The 20,595-nt window shown below is 46.2% G+C and overlaps 1 protein-coding gene across 2 annotated transcripts in view; it reads left to right on the top strand.

The window, feature by feature from the left end:
* The window catches only part of COL5A1 (collagen type V alpha 1 chain), a 159,315-nt gene that overhangs the window by 43,554 nt on the left and 95,166 nt on the right, over positions 1–20,595 (top strand). For both annotated transcript variants that reach the window (XM_052814842.1, XM_052814841.1), the window contains exons 3-4: positions 395–608; positions 1,250–1,412. In XM_052814842.1, coding sequence (XP_052670802.1) covers positions 395–608; positions 1,250–1,412 — 377 coding nt within the window. The remainder of the gene's footprint in view (positions 1–394; positions 609–1,249; positions 1,413–20,595) is intronic.

Below are 20,595 nucleotides of genomic sequence, written 5' to 3'. Positions count from 1 at the left end.
CAGATTGCAATAAGGGGTGGCAAAAGGCTTTCTGATCTTAAATGAATGATCCTGAAAGATGCTCAGTTCTGTGCTTGGGTTTTTAATGTGCCATTAGAGAAGGTAGCCCTTGGGGGACGCTGCTTGCGACACTGCTCTATGCTGGCTTTGCTGGTGCAATCTACTTTGGTTTGCAGCTCATCCCAACCCTGTTTTGCAATAGGCTTTGGGGGAAAGCCAGATCTTCACCTGGGAACTAAGATGCTGCCTTATATAAATATTTAGGGTTGCTGATGTGCATACATCTGGAGGGATAAACCAGAGGTCTCCCCATGGGTTACTAGACAACAGGACTGTTTCTGTAGGGATTAATTTTCAAGGAAACCTGACTAACCTCTTTGCTTTTCCACTCCAGCTTCCCCATTCCCAGAGGACTTCTCCATTCTAACCACTGTAAAAGCGAAGAAAGGAGGTCAGTCCTTCTTGATCTCAATTTACAATGAGCAAGGGATCCAGCAAATTGGTGTGGAGATGGGTAGATCTCCTGTATTCCTGTATGAAGACCATACAGGAAAGCCAGGCCCAGAAGACTATCCTCTCTTTAGAGGCATTAACCTAGCAGATGGCAAGTAAGTGAAATTTTGTGCACAAAGGAAAAAACAGTACATTGTTTATATCGTACCAGCATGTTGAACATCGTGTAAAATAGGAGTCACGTCTATATAAATGTATATACACACCTTTGACTACTGCCAAGTGTCCCATTCTTGAATTTTGCCCTTTGGTGACTAAATACTGTATATATAAAAAGTGTGAATCACATACCAGTCAGTGCAAATTGTCTGACGCTTATGGGGATAGGAACACTGGTGACTTTTGCTGCAAAGGGCCTTAAGAAATCAGTTTGTCTTGCAAAATCCACAACAAGTCTTTTGCAGGACATAAGGAGGGTGGAAGAGGGGCATAGCCAGGAAATTATTCGTGTGGTTCTGTTTTTTTTTCCTCTGCCTCTTGTTGAAGCCAGAACTGGCATGCCTACCTGTTTTGGAGGGATGAGAAGTGAATGGCATCATCTGTCAACACAAGCTTTCTATTTCAGATGAAAACTTTAGGGTCTGCCCAAGGATGATTTTCATGTGTTTGCAGATGATGGCTGGTGTGAAGGTTTGCAGAACATCAGTTTATGAAAGCTTTGTTGTTATACAATCATTAGCTTGTTCTTGAAAGCCCAAGGCTCTGTTTAACACATTTGTGGACTGTGTTCTTCTAGGTGGCACAGAGTAGCTATCAGTGTGCAGAAGAAAAATGTCACCTTGATTTTGGACTGTAAAAAGAAGATAACCAAGTTCTTGGACCGAAGTGACCATCCCATCATCGACGTCAATGGCATCATTGTATTTGGAACAAGGATACTGGATGAGGAAGTCTTTGAGGTAAGTCATGACAATGAACAGCTCTGGAGATGTTCCACAGAGACGATGAGGTATTTACAGCTCACTTTTGAAACTTGTATTGGATTTTTGTGTAATAGAACGCTGTTATATGTAACAATTTTTTTTAAGTTTTTGTTTTAACTAGGTAAATGCTTTCTGTAGTAACAAAAGCAGTGGACCAGATGACCTGTTGGAGTGAGGTCCTCTGGTTCTCTGGTTTCATGCCCTTGCTGGGGTTCTTGACCAGCCCCTGCGCTGGGATTTTTTAGGTCTGTAGCTCCTGTGCTCTTGGCTCATTTAGCATGGGAAGGGCTCACAAGGTTTTCATTCATCCCTGTGTTATGATTTAAATAAAGTTGTAGGGGCAGTAAATGAAGGCTGAGGAAAGCAGCTCCCTTGCAAGTCACAGTTCACTCTGGGGCTATAGGAATTTGCTCTTTTCCCATGCATTGGCCATTGATTCTTGGTTTCTTGCACCATGACATAAGGGGACTCTCCTCGACAGCTTGTTTGGCAGCCCTGTCACCTCCCACACAGCAACTGCTTTTAAAAAGCAAACCCAAATCGTGATGGGTGGAATGTTCCCATGAGCTCCTTTTGATTTAAGCAGAGAGATGGAGGATTATTTATAGACAAGGTACATATGGTAGAAGTTCTTCCCATAGTTCAGCAGCTAGTTTAATATATGCATTTCACTAGCAATCTCAACTTTTGTGGTCTGCTGCGCTTCTGAGGCTTTCATGTGTATGAGAATCTTGTCCCTGATAGTTCTTGCAAGCTAGAATTGCTTCCCTGAAATCAGTACCAGTGCAATGGTGCGTAAACTAAGATCTATTGATCTCTATCTCACTTTCATTGCATTTATGTGGAGGAATAGCTGTATCTCATGGGCCTCCCCAACCCAGCAAAGTGATGGGGAACATCTCCTATCAGTGGATAATTAGAGCTGTAGTGAAGCCAGCTCTTGTCTGCATTTTGCTGTCACTCGGAAGGAAAGTTCCAGTCTGTTTAACATTACCAACATCTGGGAGCTGGTCTGCTGTAAACAGAGCAAGAATGCATGGACTAGATGTTGCTGCCAAAATCCCAGTTACAGTGTTAGAGCTGAATCTCTAAATTGTATTAAATTAACAGACATTCCCTGGGAAGATTAACAATTAAAATGGAAAGTAAAAGCTGGGTTTAATGGGCACTGGAGTGTCTTTCGCAAGTGTTGGACGTTCTGCCAAAAATTTAAGCAGTCGCCCTGGATGCTGTATTTTAAGTGCAATTGTTATATGAAGTGGTGAGCTTTTCTGGGGAGCCACTGGACCTAGGGATCTAGTAGAACCACTTAAATAACTTGGTATCACATTCAAACTGGATAAGAAACTTGCACTTTAGACTATTTCACTTTGCAAAGTAACAGTCTCCATCACTGCCCCTGAAGCTTGAGATGTTCCCATGTGGCTTTTAGCGCTCACCTGGATTTAGGACTGCTGATTCCTCTGTCAGGCAAGGGAACATACATTTATGGGTGGCAATATTCTCCCAGCTCCACTGTTGGCCCTTCCCATAGGGCTGGCCACAGCTCCCTTGCTGAAAAGGACTTATCTAGGGGTACAAGCTCAGTGGGCTTGTGAAACCTCCTTCATCTTGGGAGGTGGGGTAAAACGGAGCAAGAGTTCTCCTCCGCTGGAGCTTGTCGCCTGTTCTGGGTGCAAGATGCAGCTACAAGATCATTGCAGGTACTTGCTGAGAACTGGACGATTAGCAAGTATTTTTTTTCCTCTGTCTTATAACCTACGTACTGATATTATACAGCATGTATATAAAAACTTTCCAGTTCTGGTATTTGTCCTTTTTTCTTTTGTCATCCTCATCAGACAAAGAGGGTTTTCAGCATATCCGCACACACACTAATCAAGATACCAGCAGCTTTAAACAATGTAATTAATAGGTTTCATGAAGGCAGCAGACTATAACCTACTTTCCTTCATATCTCAGCAACTTAATTTCCGTTGGCTTCTCCTTTCTTCTTTCTGCAAGCCTAAGCAGAAACTGTGTAGGGAAACTGTGGCTCAGAACAATAGGAAATGGGTATAAACTGTTAAAGTTGTGTATTCCTGGAGAGCTGATAATTTCTGGACTGAATGCAGAATGATGACATGAAGCTGCTGCTGTCCTGTAAGCAACTGCTCTGCAAACCTCTTCCCCAGTGTTTTCTGCACTGGTGGAATTGCCTGGCTCTTGGATGTTTGTTGCTTTTGCTGGAAATTAAAATAACCCAGTTAGCTGGGAGCGGGATGGAAGGCAGTGTTGGGGAGGGCTTAGATGGGTTGTGTCTCAGCACGAGTCAGCAAGAGCTGTTTGTAGTGGGAATTCATATTCTCCTTGTCGGGACTGAAATAAAATAAAACACCAAACAAGTTTTGTTTTTAAAGTTGTTATTATTTAAGCTCCAGGTCTAGCTGGGGTCACAAGCAGAGCAGCTCTGCTGTATTTGTCGATTGAGTGCCCAGATGGGCAGAAAAAGCCTGGCAGGAAAGGTTAGAGGAGTTTCAAAATATTTCTCTAGCACAACATTCTTCCAGTGGAAAAACGACTTCCTCTCATTAAAATTCAATTAGTTTGGAGGCTGTGTGGATCTCTCTGTATGGCAGGGGGAATGCTGGGAAGGTTTGAAAAGGGGCCAAGCCTGGAGCCTAGGTTGTACAAGTTAAGTTTTGTGCTGAGCTGTTGTTCAAAACAGAAGTTTACAAATGTCAGGACAGGCTCTCGCACCGGGGTTGGGAAGCAGCGGCTGGTTTCAAGCTGTGACTGAGAGGATGCTGTTGTGAGACAGCAAAGGGCTTTTTGCAGCAAGAGAGGAAAAGAGAAAAGAAATAGCCCAGGGTGCAGGATAAACGCTTTTTCTCTGCTTGCAGGCTGTAGTAAGCAGTGTTCCTGTGGCTACAGCAGCACTGGAAGGAAGTCAGAAGACATGTGAATTTGTCTCATTTTTAGAGGGATTAACTGTCTCTTTTGATGTGCTTTTTTTAAACATACATTAGAAACCAAGTCCTAGCACAGTCTAATGGTTAGGCATAGGAATAGAGAGAGGATGAAGTTTGGGAAAGTCCCTTTCCCAGAAAGCAAAGCATCTTCTGCCCAAAACCCAGGGAGACTTGCCAAAACATCCTGGTGGTGTGATGGCCCTGCTCCTGCCTCTGCAGCGATGCACCGCAGGAGCTGTCTGTTCAGTGCCTGTGATCTATGGTGAGAGTCGCCTTTTTGTGCAGGATCCCGTCAGTTCTTGTGTGGATAACAAGAAACTGGAAGTGTGAGCCCATCTCTGCTGGCAGCAGTGTGTTGATCCCAGGGCTGACCCGTCAGCCTTTGTGCTGATCCCTGGTAGCCTGTGCTGGTGCAAGAGCTGAGAATAAGTTGAGCGCTCGTCAGGCCAATGCTTTGCTCGTTTAAGGGTTTACTTGGCTGTTATAGCTACGCTTCTGCTGCATATTGTACCCACGAACCGTGGCTGTGGGCTATTTGGGTGCTTTGTGGGCTTTCATCGGAGATTGTCCTTGGAAGATGCTTATGCTGAGGGTTTTCTGCTCTATGTACAACTCATTGCTGGGTTCAGGGGACAGCGTCTATCTCCCTGGGGCTTGCTCCTTCCATCAGGGCGAGCAGTTGGGCTCAAATATGGTCTTTTTCCCATCCCAACAAAAGTGTGGCAAGGCTTTGACATGTTTAGCTAAAACAACGTGCGGCTCACTCAATCCATTTGACCACCATGTCCTGGGACCTTGCGGATGGCACTTCCCCACGCATTGGCTTTTCCAACCTGTTTGCCATGGTGGTCTGGTGGTAAAGCAGTTCAGCTGGCTCTGGGCTGAAGAAGTCATTCTGGTTTAGCAGATGTGGGTTGAAATAAAGTTCAGGTCCTGGCTCAGGAAGGTCACTGGTGCTGCGTTTCGGTCCCAGAAGTGGCTGTATTACAGCAGTGAACAGAGAAATCCCATAACCCGCAGCTGGAGGAGCTTTATGAATGGAAAGTGCTGCTCAACGTGGCAGGTAAATGTTACTGTCTCTGGGCTGGATGAGGTGAACTTAACCCCTTTGCAGTGGTGTTTTGAAGCATCTCCTGTAATCCCAGAGAAGTTTGGCTTTGCAATAGTGTGTGGCCCAGCCCTGTTTTACTGCTTAGCGCTACTCTGTAGACCGGCACTTACAGCGATGGGCTGATGAACAATATGAAATTCATTCAGATCTTGCCAAAGTCCCAGATAGTGACGTGTTTCATATTTCTGCTGGATAATCCCATTTTGTCTTCTGATCTGTCAGGAAGAGACTACTGTGTGAGGCTGCTGTGCTGATAAAAGTACTGTACAGCACCTGGCTGGCAGAGCTGGCACTGTTAAAATCGTGGTGTGGACATTGGTAAAAAAACCAAGTAGGTTTTGGTGAAACTGCTGAGGGTACCCTAGTAACAAGTGAGTACGTTTGATGTAAATTATTTTTGGTTCATGTGTTTAAAATTTTGCAGGATTGTCCCACAAGGTAACTGGTGTTCTGACCCTCTGGAAAGAACGTTGTTTTGCGGTAGTGTCTGGTATTGGTGTAGATGAAGTTAGATTTCCCACAAGTGGAAAAGCTCAGTGCATGTGTATATTGCTTTTTAAGGTTTGTCTTTTACTGTTGGCTCCTCTGGAGACAAGAGGAGCTTATTTTGTCCAGCTGAGTACCATAACTGTGTCTCATTGGTCTAGTTGGTACTGTAAAACCAAGTGGTTTCCTCTGATCCTGCCAAACAAGGTGCAAAGTGAGAGGGCCTTGGACACCTGCAGACACCGTTCTGCCAATGCAGTGAAATGGTGACGGGCTGACAAAGTATGTGTTATTACCTTATGCCAAAGCTTGTCCTGGGATGAGATATGGTTTGGATGATGCTGAAAAGATGGTGTTTTTTATTTTCTTTCCTCCTTTGTGTTTTCTGAAGACCACTGGTGAAATCAAGACATCAGCAATGGAGGGAAAGCAATTTGTGCTGGGGTGAGCCAGAAAGCCCGGGCAAGATGCCAGAGGTGCTCTTAGGGCTGTTGAATGTTTCAAGGCACAACAAGACAAAGCAGAATAGACGCTTCAATGCTCTTAGCTGAGACATTGGGGCCGTTCAGGTGCTGTGTTGCTCTTAGGTTGAAATGCCAACTCTCTTTTCATCTTCTGCCTTGTTTACACTTAAAAAACCAATTATCGCTGTGGTTGATAATCCCAGATTTCATTTCACTATTGTCAGGGTTTTCTCCCTCCCTTCCCGTGCTCTTGGCTGTAGCATTTCCAGCTCTGGAAAGTGTTTTTATTTTTAAAGTTTCTGTATGTTATTCTTCCAGGACACCTCTAAGGTTATAAGATCGGATCAATAGCTTTTGCTTTAGCAAAAGGTGTACAAACAAAAATAGGTTCCTATAGGTGTAAGTGCATCTTACAGTATTTTTTTTGTTTGAGGATGGAGAGGTTTAGGGCTCCCCTTTTGCAGGCAGTTCTGCTGTTAATGTGTCAAATAGCTACTCTCCTGGAATAGTGTGTAAAAAAACCTATGCTGCTAGTATAGCGGGCTTTGGGGAAAGCCAGATTAGTGGTAATGGCAAAATTTGCAGACTTTCTCTGCTCGTGGGGACAAACGTACTGTGGGAGCCTCAGGTCTGAATCCATGCCTGATTCGCTTCTAGACCCAAGCTTGCCTGGGCATGGCTCTCTTTGCTGTTCCTGTTTGTAGGAGGGTCTTGTGCACGTGTAAACAGCAGTGGCAAGGTATGGAGCACACAGGAACAATTATTTATTTGTTTACAGGAGAAGCAGCAAGGTCCCCAATATCTTCAAACCAGCAGCATCATAATGGCTCCACTGACCTCAGTGAGGCTTCTCATGAGCGCAGCGCCAAACCCATCATGTTCTGCAAGATCTGGGCTTAGCCCAGAAGGTCAGGAAGGAGCTGGGCAGAGCACACGCTTATTAAGTTTTTGTTAACCTTCAAAAAGCATTTTTTTTAATTTATTTATTTAGGGTTTTTTACTAACCTGAATTTCTCTGTCAAGATGCGCCACAGATACATGCTCCGGTGTATTTTTCCCTACCTCGGCAGACTGCTGAAAGAAGCTAATTTACAGTTCTGGCTGCCTCCTTTCCTGGCCCTGCCAAATCTGATTTCACCTCTTTTGCTGTAGAGCCTTTCAGGGAGTGCAAAGAGTCGATGTTTTACACCACCGGCATATACCGTGGTGTGAGATGATGGAAAATAAAATGTTCTGAGCCAGCATTAGGGTTCTTTATTGAAGATGTCTGTAGCTTTCCCCAGTCTCCTAATAATTCTCTATTTAGTTGCTGGTTTTCTCGTCATTTCTTCTGCTTTTGTTTTTTTGAAGGGATCCTCTTTCGTGAAATGGTGCACTTGAGACATATGGATTAAATCACAGAACTAGGCTCTTCCAGAAGAGCAATGCAGCCTAGAAAATGTCTACAATTATTGAAGATTATGCCTCTGGATGGGTTTGCAATTAATGGTGAGATTCTTGTACCAGAGTCCAAGCAATGCAGTCAGTCTAATCAAAACCCAAATGTGATATTTGGCTCCAGTTGGCAAGGTCTCACACACAGCATCGTCTTACACAGGTGCCCAGGGACGTCATCTGGTTTTATCAGTGTGTCTGTACTGAGGGAGGGGCAGGACCAGATCCAGAATAAGAATTGCAAAACAGCTTGTAAAAGTTAGTCTGTGTTTCAGGTGGTTTCATTTCAACCCTAAACTGACACCATTTCATCTGACCTCTATCTGTCAGGTGCCAGCAAGGAAAGTGAGGGTTTGGGTGGAAACATCAGATCAATTGTTTGCATACACTTTGCTGAAACTCTTGTTTTTCATTTAGATTTGCTGGGTAATTGGCAGTTTAGCCATCTGGACTGCAGTCAAGCTTTGTGACTGGGTCAGGGTTGCCTGTAATGATGTAGCTGTATTAGTCATGATTACAAAATACACATATTGAATGTTTCTAACTTTTTTGATTTTTGGGTTTTTTTTGGTCAGTGGTAAATTCCATTTCATAAACTGTAAAAGAAACTGTGCATTGGTGTGTGCAGATAATTACTGCAGTTTGCTGGTATCAAATGCCTTCAGGCCTCTGATAGCACACAATGCGTGAGGAGACATGCTTTATTGTTCAAACAGACCATAAAAGTGCTTTTATTGATGTTTAACAGTTACGCAGTGCATCATTTATCTTTTAATATTGCCAAGTTAAACATCAGCCTAGGAAGCTGCGTGGTCTTATAGCTTCTTGCAGTTTGTTCAGAGTCAAGGCCCAGTCTTACAAGAGGACCCGCACAGGTTTTGTCTCAGGCTGGGTGCTGTTGAGTGTTACTTTCAAAGCAATGGATGTCTCTTACTGGGTGGGGGCTGCTGCTAACTTCCAGCATTACGTTGTGCCAAATGGGCTCTGCTGGGTGTCCGGATTTCCATTTCAGACACTTGCATTAGTTAATGTGAATAATCCTCCTCTGGATCTTTGCAATCGGTAATACACAGCGTGTGCTGTAATTAAAAAAATAAGGCAGAGTGATGGCCCTTATGCCCTACTGATCTTGCTTGAGGTAGCGATAAGGGGAAGCTGTGGTTATCCAAAGCAGTTCATATTCCTTGTGAACATGGAAAGGAGATGGGGAGAAAGCAGAATCCCAGGAAGCCTGGCAGTTTTAATAACACTGTGCTTGGCTGCCTATCCTGGCCTTGGTGCTGGGGTGTACTGTTAATCTCGAAAGGGGATTTAGTCCTTTTGGTGTCATCCTGAGTAAGGACCTTTTAATCAGTGCTTCACTGTGCAATCCCATTTGTGCAGTATCTGTGGGCAAGTGTGCAGCTTAGCCTGTTGTTTAATATAGAATTGTCTTGGGTATAAGCTGAATATCTCGAGTGCTGGCAGCATCAGACAGCCCCAAGGAACCTGATGGTGAGACGCAGCTTGCGGGGAGCCCTGCTCGCCCGTCGTGAGCCTGAGCGCAGCAACGGGATGATGTTGTCTGTAAATGGGAAAAGGCACCCAACCCCAGGCAACTGCTTGTTGAGGGATTCCTCCTCATGATTTTGTTAGCAAAGCATGGTGAATGCTGAGGACATGGAGGACTTAGCACTCATTAAAATCCAGGGTTAATGGCTGGCGAAGGACATGGGACCTCACCCTGGTCTGAGGAACCGCAAGCTTCCCTGCCTGCTCCTGGACAGTGGTTGTGATAGCAGGGATGTGCTGTGACTCCAGGGGCTACTGAAGTGGGAAATATTTTTATTATTTTATTATTATGGTTCAAACAGGCAGGTTTTGGAGCCTGATGGTTGCCTTACTAGGGATCCCTGCAGGCTAGTTGGTTTGGAAGAGCTTTTGCCATTGTGGAGGGCATGGAGAAGGATGCCGAGTGGGAAGTGGGGGGAATTGTCAGTGGGGAGGGATGCTAAGCAATACCATGCAGGGCTCTCCATCACTGCTGCCTTGGGCCATAGCACGGAGAGGACAGGCAGGCTGTTGCCCAACTTTCTCTGGCCTGGGGTACCTCCTGCAGAGCATGGTAATCAGTTGAAACTACTAAGGAGGAAAGCTGAGTGGTCTCTGGAAGGCAAAGCTCATCCTTCAAAACAATTTCTATCCGCCACAGGGATTGTGGGGTTTGGGGAGCAGAGTTGTGTCTCGTTGTTCCTGACATTCACCTGGCAGAGTTTTGTATTTAAATGCTGGCAGGCAGCAACCCAGGCAGGCTCGTTATACATGATGGATGCTCTTAGGTGTAGTGTCATTACTCTTTCAGCTGACAGCTTCGTTTGTAGTTTGCTTCCCCCCTTGGATAGTGGGAGGAAGAAGGCGGGGGCTCGGTTTCTTCCATGGAAACTCTGAGGTGCAGAAGGTGGATTGCTGAGCCCAGACGGGGTGATGTAATGCTGGAAACCTGCTCCTCTCCTGTGACATCATGCCAAGGTTTACAGTGGCGTTGTGGACATGAATGCCTGCAGGGCAGCAGGACAGGGCTTCAGGAGCAGAACAGGCACTGCAAAGGGACCCGGAGTGTGTTAGAAAGGCACCAAAGAGGAGAGCAAGTGGACATGTTTGGGAAAGATGATTTTCCTCAGCTTGAGCATGGGGGAAAAGCCAAATACTCATGCTATTGGGGAGAAGTTTCCAGCTGAACTTTATTGGCAGCATCACTATGCAATATGGAGAAGCGATTACTGAGAGCAGAGAGCAATAGCATGCCACTGGCCCAAATCAGTGCATGTTTCCCCTTCCCTGCTAATTTGGGAACCTTGTTCTATGTGGGAGGTGATACAAGAATTAATCTTATTTGTGTAAAAGTGAATTTCTGAAACAGAAGCCGGTGGATAGGAAAAAATCCTATTCTATGTACAAAAAGTTTAATTGATTTGCATTGTTGCAGCAAACTGTTATAGGAAGTACAAGCTCGTCTGAGCCAAACTCGTGGGAGAGCCACTGCGTTGAAGAGGATGGAGAGTGCTGAGCTCTGCAACAAGCTGCTCAGGCAGAGAGGTGGGCTTGTGTCCTTGTTGACCTGGCAGTACTCAAGCTGATGTTTCTTTGAAATTGAGGTCTTAACTGCTGTTGTCCTGCCTTTGCAGGACAGTGCTTGAAGTCTGTCATTTCTTTAAGCTAGGTTTTTATGCACGTAGCCTCTCATCGCAGGGAGGACAGAGTAAACCCAGCCTAGAAAAGACTATCCTAACTTAGAAGCCTCTTAGTTGACTTTGTGTTCAACCCATTCCCTTGTCATTTAGGTACGAACAAATGAAACACATGTTCCTTACACATGGTGAGGCCTTTTTATTTTTTTTTGAGGCAGTCTGGGCTGCTTGCCAAAGCCCAAAGGAAAATCCTAGCCCACTCCAGACATCCCCAGTGTGCAGGTGTACTACTTTGACAGAGCCGAGCAGGATTGAATGTATATGTTCACAATAAATACATCACCCTGGGGATGGGAGCTGGAAGAGGGTATTCCTAATGAGTTGTGCAGAATATTGGATGTGTATTTGTGTGTATGTGTGTTTTCTATTCCCTCCAAGAACACGGAAAAAAGTCTCTAACCGTGGGCTCATTGTTCTCCATGCATAGCCACATACTGGCGGTGGTTCAGGAGGTCAAGTCTGCTTGAACAAACAGTGCTTTGGCCACTGAAGCGAAATGTGTGGGGAGATGAGAGAATTTGTGGTGAATATTACTTTTGTGCACTGTTCTCTGCTCTGGAATGTCTGCAAACATAGCAAGGTTTTCCTGAGGCTTTGATGCCTTGCATAAGCAAATTTATCTGCAAATTATGTTTACCCTTTTCCAGCTTGCTGCTCAGAACACCGAAATCTGAGCTGTGATGCTCAGCTACTTCTGGCTGTGCTGGTCATGCTGCATCCGTTCCTGTTCCTTAATGGGTTTTGTTCAGATAACAGCATTTCTGGGCTGAACTTCACATCTGCTCGTCAGGCCGTAGGGTGTACAAACCCAGCTCCCTTTCTTGGGATGAAAAGCTTGGGTAGTGCCCAATTAGCTTTGTTATGGGAGCTACGCAGGATTTTGTGTTTAAACGCAAGACTTTTTGAATGCTGAATTTGAGATGGGAGGTGCTGCACAGAGGTTCTCTTGCAGGAATAAACCAAAACCAAATCCTCTTTCATGGACAATTACCAGTGTTGAAACGTAATTGCAGAAATACTTTGGAGCATGGAGGTGAGAGGTGCATGAACATCGACAGAGGAGACAGTCCGCTTTCCTGGAGAAAGGAGGAGAAAGGTGTATGGACAAGAGGTGTTATGCCTACAGATGCACACTACCTCAGCTATCTATTTTCAGCTTTTTCCTGAGCAGCACTAGCCAAATTTGCAGCAACGGTGGGAAACAGCAATAAGAACCTGCACAAAAGCTTCCTTCTCGGGTGGTCCCAGCAGATGTGTCCTGCTCGGTGCTCCATGGTTTGGTGATTGTCGCCAGCCAAATGCAGGAAAATTCTTTCCCAACCAAAATTTGGTGTTAAGTTAAATTCTGAGTGTGTCAGCAGATATCCCCATGGCTAAGCATGTAATCCCACTTATATCCTGAGATAACTTTGGCAGCCAGGTCTATTTTCCCCCCATTCCCTTTAATCCATAAAACCTGGATTCTGTATTTACCTCCTGGGGCAGAAAATATTCCAAGTCCTGATTAAAAGCCTCTGTGTATACAAAACCCTTGATCCTGAGCCACCTTGGTGTGGAGGGCTGAGGATAAAACCTCAAGGTGGATATTGGGGTTGTGGCAGTTGGGGGATGGAAAGCCTGTCTGTGGGGCTGAGAAAACGGCAGCTCAGCTTCCAGATTAATTCAGCTATGAGGGGGAAAAAAAAAAGGTGTAAAAGCAAGGGGTGTGCAATTTTTAGGTACCTTAGTACTGAGAAGAGTTCCAGCTGTTGTGGGATGGGAGCAGGAAGCCCTGATGTGCTGCTAGAAGCAAAGAGCCACCCTTTGGCAACAAAAGTGAGCCCAAACCGGGGGAGGCTGAGGCTGTCCAAAATGAGCAATGGGCTTTGGAGCTGTCTGAGGGCTCGCCTGGGGTTTTGTACTGGAGTCTGGGAAGTGTTTAAGGGAGCGAGGAGTGGAGAGGATGGGAAATCCACAGAGCAGCAGCGTGGGGCTGCCCTTGTAGCAGTGGTGTGAATTGTCTGACGGAGCTGTGAAATGCCGTCTGCTGCGTTTGACCATCGTGGATGGTCATGGCTCGATGTTTGCTGGAGACCTTGGGTTGGATTTCTTTTCTGCCGCCTCCTCCCTTCCTGAACCAACACCAGCTGCTCCTCAAGTCTCTTGTGACTGTTCACCACCTTTCCGAGACCCTCTCTTTCCCTTTGTGTCGCCCACCTCCATCGCAGCCAGGGGTGGGAACGAAGCCCAAAGCTTTCTGGGTCATTGGGACCAACACCTCCCAGGCAGACACCACGACCATGTTTACACAGGGCCGAGTAAAAACTGAGCAACTGCCTCCACTTTGGCTCAGCGCAGCTCTAACAGCAAGTTTTCAAACGTGTAACTTAAGCCAAGACCTTCGCTTTACTACATATTTTCCACTGCGAGAGAGTCCCCCTTACAATACGCTGGCGTATCCAGCTTCGTGTGGGCGGCGCAGCCAGCAGAAGCTGATCTCGTTGCTAATTTTCCATAGATGAAAGGGAAATAAATCGACGTGAAACCGGAGCCAGGAAACGGCATCGTTCGGCGCGGAGGGGGAAGACACAAAAGAGCAATGCCGCGATGTGCTGTGCCGCAGCTTGTAATGAGGGAGAATCTGTTTTTAAACTATCCCTTATGGTTCACACATATGTCATTGAAAAATAACTTCTATAGGAAAAAGCCAGCCCTTTAGCTTGGTTATTAGCAGATTATTATTTGATTTGGATGGAGAGAGGAAACTTGGAACAGTGCGATCAGCCCTTGGTAAGGTGGTGACATCAGGAGATGAAGCTGGATGGGGGAAACGCAGCACTAAATGAAATGGTAAAGAAAATAGGGAACTTGAGTATGTGGTCAGGTCTGCACGACCACAAGAAGAAATGTGAGGGCTGGGCAGCCTTTGGCAGCCTTGCGGGCTCTAATTTGGGTTTACGGGGAGTTTTCAGAGACTGCACGCTCCCCTCCAGGCTCTCCAAGGAAAACGCTGCAATTTCCTATGAGAAACATAGCCTGGATAAAAGGGCACTGCCCAGAGCTGACCCTCAGTCTGTGGATGGGGGGGACACCAGCCAGGCCGTGGGGATGACCTTTGGGTGGTGACAACTGGGACCTGGAGAGTGGTGGCACTGGTGGGAGAGAGTCGGGTGGCCCTGGGCTACCTGGTGCTCAGAGAGCAGTGGAGGACAAGGGGAAATGGGGACTTGGGTTTCTTCCAGGGATTCCTAATGAATGTGGTGAGGAAAATGGGGAAAATAACTTTTTTGAGCGTGTTCTATGGAGCGCGGAATACTGAGCGTATGCTTCAGAAAGGCAGTGTTATTTGGAATACACCGGATGCAAAATGAGGGTGTTATTTCAAAATTGCTCATTGTTTAATCTTCTCTCAGCTTTATTAACTGCTAGTTAAAGGGCTGGCAGATCATGATAGACAATGACATCCATTCATTTTGTCCTATTCATTTCTCAGAGGCCTGGGCTGGGCTTTCATGTTTGTGTGTGTTGGGTTTTTTTTTTTTTTAATTTCCATGCTGGACAGTGGAAGGTCAGGCTGACACTACCCTCCCTTTATGCAAGTGCCTCCCACAATGTGCAGGCTATCAGTTAAAGTAGCTTTCCAGCAGCCCTGAACCTGAGTTTTGTGGGATACTGCCTGTGGGGCTGTTGTCCCAGCAATGCTGACCTGTGCTGGTCCCCTCACCCTGGCCTCGGGGCACCACCGAAGCAATTAGCACCCTGATGGAGGGTGGTGGGGTGGGTGCAAGCTGCTACCACTCCTCCCCTGCACCGCAGGAGCAGCAGACAGGGTGTGCATGCAGAGGAGGGGAAATCTTTCCTTTTTTTTAATTTTTTTTTTCTTTTTTTCTCCTGCAACCACTGATGTGAAGCCAAACTTTGCCTGGTTCTGGTACCTTCCCAGATTGCCCTAGCAGCAGCCGGCATTGCTGGTTGGTGGGGTCTGAGCCCCGCTGTCATGCTGGGCACTTGGGATGGCCGTCAGGGAGAGCACCACCTTGTCACGCTGTCCTGTTATTTTATCCTTGCGTGAAAATTTCTTTCCTTGACTGTCAAGAGGAGGCTCCAGTTGCAAAAGCCCATTGCCAGGTGCCTCCTGAGTTGCCCTGCTTAAGCATATCCATGGAAGCAAACTTTTTGAGCAAGCATTAAGAGATTTTTTTTTTAATAGTCTAATTTGCTACTTGCAAGGGTTCAGAAGCATAATTTGATGCTTCAATTAGGGAACAAAACCACACTGTGTGAATAGACCTGAGCCAAATCAGCCCCTATTGGAAAACAATTGGAAGGAACTGCTTGAAAAACTTCTTTTGTAGAGTTATTCATACTTGTTATTTTGCGAACACTTTGGAATAGACAATAACTTAAAAGGAAAAAAGAAAATGGTGTTTAAATTCTCGATAGATATCTGATCGATTTGGGGTTTTTGAATAATCTGTTGCTATGAAGTCACTCTCAGCTGGTGGTATTAATATTGTAAACAGATGGGAGGGGCGCATCTATTAAAGAATACCTGTGAACTCAACAGTACAATTTTTGAGCAGTTTTTAAAGCATTCCTTTCAAAGCTATTCTATAGTTGTACACTATTCCTGGCTAAGCATTTGTAATCTGGAGGGGGGGGGAAAAACCAGCAGCTGTATAGCGACCATGCTATGAAGGTTGTATTTGGACTAGATGTAAAGACAGTGACAACAGAGCACATGGTGATTGTGGGGCCTCTATTTTTAGGGATCAACACTGTAATTTGTGCGGAGTATGACATAAATGCTGATTTTTAAGTTGCCAAATGAAGAGTTTGAAGGCAGAAATCACAGAGTGACAAGCTGCTGTGTGGTCATATACAAAAAAAATAACTCCAAGGGTTTGATCCTAGTGTGTTTGCTGGAGAGCCAGTAATGATTACAAGTCTGTTGTGCAGATGGATAAGCAACTGTCTTTGAGTAAAGGCTCATCCGAGGCTGCCTGGGTGGCAATGCTAGCCTGAACGTGGCTGGCATCTAATGACAGGTAGCAACAAACCCTTGGGTTCTGCCCTGTCCCGTGATGTTCCTTTGAGAGCTGCCAGGGGAGCTGGCTAGCTGAGACCCGGTGATGCTTGGTTTTCTCCTCCATTCTTCTTGGGTCTGGAAAAATTGAGAAGAGGGTGTTTTCCATGTATAGGCAGAAATGCAAGAACAACTGCTTATTTTGTGGTGCTTCAGCTCATCTTTTTCCAGTTACTGTGGGAATTGGAAATCTCAGAGATGCCTTGAGATTAGTCAGGTCCAGATTCCTTCTAATTTGTGTCTCGTGGTTGCTTAAACTTTTCTTATGGTAGGAACATTAGAGAGATGTGTTCTTGTTGTGTATGCCTATATCTGCTCAGATGTGAACTTGCTACAAAGCCTTCCCTCAGACAATGAACTTGCATGATGCCTTTCTTTTACCTAGCTGTCTGTTTCCATGATGTTCATAGGAGTTTAATTATCTTGAGCCTTTTTCCTCTGTCAAAAGTGATTGAAATCAGCTATTAGATTCCAAGAGTTATTGAGATAAACGGACACACCTGTGGCTGCACAAAGAGATCACACATGGCTTGCTTTCAGGGGAAACCAGCCAAAAAAATGCATTGCTGTCCTAATGAATTCATTAGAGGAGAATGCTTCCTCATGTGTTAGTTTAAACCTTCAAATTAAGTAACTCTCAGTGTGGTTTCTGGTATACACAAGAGAGATGAATGTTTAGTTGCTAGCAGTTGCAATTACAGAGGTGGCCAGAAGGTTGGGTTGTTTCTTTGGTGAAGGTGTTTCCCTCTAGCATGCCTGCTACGCGTGTAACAGCTCTACTCCAAATAGTTCCTCTAGATAGGATCCTAGTAGGGAGAGACCCAGGTCTGTTCTAGCTCCTTGTGCTGGCAAAAATGCCAGAACTGGTTTTGCCTAGCTGAATGGAGGCAACGTTTAACATCCCACACAAGGAGCGTGCACAGATCAGGTCTGCTAAGGACCTACGCCAGGTCTGACCTTAACATCTCCCGCATTCCCTAGGAGATGGTGCAAGTGTGCCAAGTCCTTCTGCCAAGCTGGCCCTGCATGCACAGTCTAAACCTGCTTTTCTCTCATTCCAGCTTTTCTCAGAATTGGGTTTCCTATTTTTCAGTCAAAACTGGAGAGTAGAAAAGAGAGTCAGACTATTTACCATGTTCATGGGAGTTTTGGAGCAGCCAAAGAAAACTGAGTCACTTTGGAAGGGTTCTCTGCAGCCAGGATTTTTACCTTTTTTTTTTTTTTTTTTCCCCCTCACACTTCCCCTGAAATAGAAGGAACACCTTTGCCCAGCCAGCAACTCAAAAATAAGCCAGCAAAGGAGTTATTTCTTCCAGTCAAGCCTGGTTAGTAGCATGGTCTAGATAGATCACGTTGCAAGGTTTCCATCCCACAGCTATGGGAACCTCGGGGACCTTCGGTGACTCGGTCCCAGCGAGCCAAGGGGTGCCAGCTCCTGTCCCGTTTTCTGTTCTTGGGGAAGATGTTACTGCAGGAGATCTGTAAATGGTTTTTCAAGGGAAAAGTGTTAGCTGAGGATGGTCCCCAGCTGGCCAGGAGAGCCACAGCAGGCTGCTGCTTGTAGATGGATGCGGTTCTTCATCCTCCAGCCCTAAGGTCCCCCTGGAGCTGGTGTCCACCAGCTGAGGGTGTGGGTTTCTTGCGCTGCTGGGGCTGGAATCAGAACATGGGCAGGTACCGTGAGTAGGTCTTGTGGTTTGGCTTCGCATCTGCTGCAGGTGGTGGAAACCCCAAAGACTATTAGGGCTTGGCTTGGGGTGACTGGTGAGGGTCGGGGGGGAAGTGGCAGATGCTCAGCTGCCTTCAAGCTGGCCTGGGTCAGCCCTTCAGAGGTGGGCTTTGAGGCTGGTGGAGAGCACCGGTGTCCTCCGAAGGGCTGGGTGGGACAGGGAGCCTGCCCTCGGCTGCAGGTTGCTGCACGGAAAGATCGGTGCCTCTGGCATGGGCTCCCCAGGCTGTGCCGGCCGGGTCAAGGTCTGTCCCTGTGGACGTGGCGTGCGGTCGGTGCTCCAGCGGGAAACACGTGCTCCTGCTCCGCAGGCGATGCCCAGGCGCTCTGTAAACACCCAGCAATAGCTGTGTTTGACATGTCCCAGCCTTCGCAGGAAGAGGCCGGGGATAAGGATTAAGCCCTGGCTTCAGGAAAGCCGTGAGGGATATGTACGGCTTTAGCAGGGTGTGTGCCCTGAGCCTGAAGTGGAAACTAAATCATTAGGAAGTCAGAATCTTTCAGAAGGACCCAAATCTGGATGCTTTCCTCCTCTATCCGTGGAGGAGCTCGTTTAAGGCAGCAGTGCTTAACATCTGCATCTATAGATGTCACACTTAAAAATACACACGCTTAGATATGAAGCATAGATGTGCAAAACGTATGCAAGCACTGGGGCTGCAAATTGGAGCTCAGGGAAGCGTGCAAATGACATGCAAAGGGGCTACAAAGGAAAGCATCCTCGTCACTTGTGCACCACATGAGGTGGAAGTACTCTGGAAAAGTGTCATAATGAAAGACTATATGCTAATATGTCTGTACAGAGTGGTAGATTTTAGGGTATGCAAACTTAAATCTGGTATTTCTGAAATTTTGGAACTCTGCAGCTTTAATTTTTTTAAATTGTGTGTGTGCACAGGCAGGTTGTTTTTAAAAGAAAAACTGTGATATCAGCTTCAGCCATGTGGTCTCACATTGACATCTGTCAAGTTTATCAGCAAGCATAGGACACGCATGTATGGGCACCTGCATGCATGTATGCATGTGTGCATATATGAAACATCTATTATGGATCACCTAACATGCAGCTGCTACTTTAGAGAGAAAATATTTACTTCAATGTGATGAAATTTGAACTAGAAGTCATGCAGCTTAATAAAAACGTGTGGTTTGGATTCCTTGTTCTTCACATATGTTTCTAATCTGCTGGGGGGGTTCAGACCATCTGCCCAGAACACAGAATTTAAAAAAAAAAAGTTTTAAAATGCTCATTTTGCAAATATAAAGACTGACTTTACAATAGGAAAATGAAATTTGAGAGTAATGTCCTCTCTTTACTGGGGTGGAGAGAGGTAGGACTGTCAGGGGGTTTCTTCTTTTCTTTCTTTTTTTGCCTTTAAAAACCTGAACTATGTGCTATTATTTTTTCCCCCTCTTTGCGAAATAGCTGCAGAAACCTCTCATATTATTTTTGCCTGTGTTACCACAGCACTTGGCCAGGCTGTAGAGGAGGAAATATAAAGCAGCCTTTTGTCACACCAGTCCGTGGCCCCTTCCCTGTCTCTCCGTCCTTCCAGGCTGGGGCTGCGCAGTAAGGGAAGCTGTTCAGTTGCATCCCGCTTTGTGTCCATAACTGATTGCTTTACACCCAAAAATCCTAGCAGATTGTGGTTTGTTTAACAGACATAAATGTATAAAAATAGCCAGCAGAGCTGAGTGTCTGAGCATGATGGCTGTTGATTTAAGCATATCTGTCTCTCTGGGTGTTTTTAGCAGGTCTTTGTATTTGCTTTATTTTTTAAGACATCTTGGCTGCCTTTTCCTTTCCTGCAGTCCCTACTGCTTGGCTGCTGCTTCACCTTCCAGTCCCATCGGAAGAGTTGCGGTGTTTGTGCTCGCTCAAAAGAGGAGGAATGCAGACAAACCAACGACGGAGCGCTGGCCCTGTGGATGGCAGCACTTCTAAGGGGGACCTGGGTTAGCAGGGGAGCAGGGAGCTTGAAGTGGAAGGGAAAATCAAAGCTTGCAAATATCCTGTTCCGAAGGACTGCGGTGCGTGATGGTGACGCCACCACGTTTGCAGCGCGGCTGATGTCAGGCTGCCTGCACAGAGCTGTAAGGCGTGAGGATAAACAGAAGCTGAGGAGTCATTTCTCCTCTGGGTGGGTCCTGCTCCCTTGTGCAATTAGCTATGACAGTTATTAAAAGTCCTTGTCCGCTTTGCAGTGCAGTCTATGGAGCACGCAGCCGATGTCTGGTGGTTTGCAGCACCAGACATGAGTCAAGGGAAAGCTGGACGTGTCCCCTAGTACGTGCGTGGGACGGACGCTGCCTCCTGCTCTGCGCTGCCTGACCTGGGATGCTCCTGTGGGAGCCTCCCAGCCGGCATTGTAAGGACAAGAGATTCAAACCACAGTCCGGTTTCTGCTGTGTTGCCCATGCCTACCTTCAGATTTTTTCTGGTTTTTTTTTTTTTTCTTTTTTAGCTTAAACTTTCCCATTTGCTGGAGCAAATCCCCCTTGCTACCAGCAGCCGTGCCTCTCGTGCAGCCTGGCTCTGCAGGTCCTGCCCCATCGGTGCCGTGGACGGAGGATGGCTGCGTGGGGTGGACCTGCCGAGGGATGCTGCACTGTCCCCGCAGGAGCTTTTCCAGCTCTGAAACAAAAACCCTGGAGAAACGCATTGCTATGATAGCCTTGCAGTAAATACTTT

This window comes from Harpia harpyja, chromosome 19 (assembly GCF_026419915.1).
Source record: "Harpia harpyja isolate bHarHar1 chromosome 19, bHarHar1 primary haplotype, whole genome shotgun sequence".
NCBI classification, from domain to species: Eukaryota; Metazoa; Chordata; class Aves; order Accipitriformes; family Accipitridae; genus Harpia; species Harpia harpyja.
Note: the sequence above shows the minus strand (reverse complement) of the source record. Positions and strands in the feature narration are given on the sequence as shown.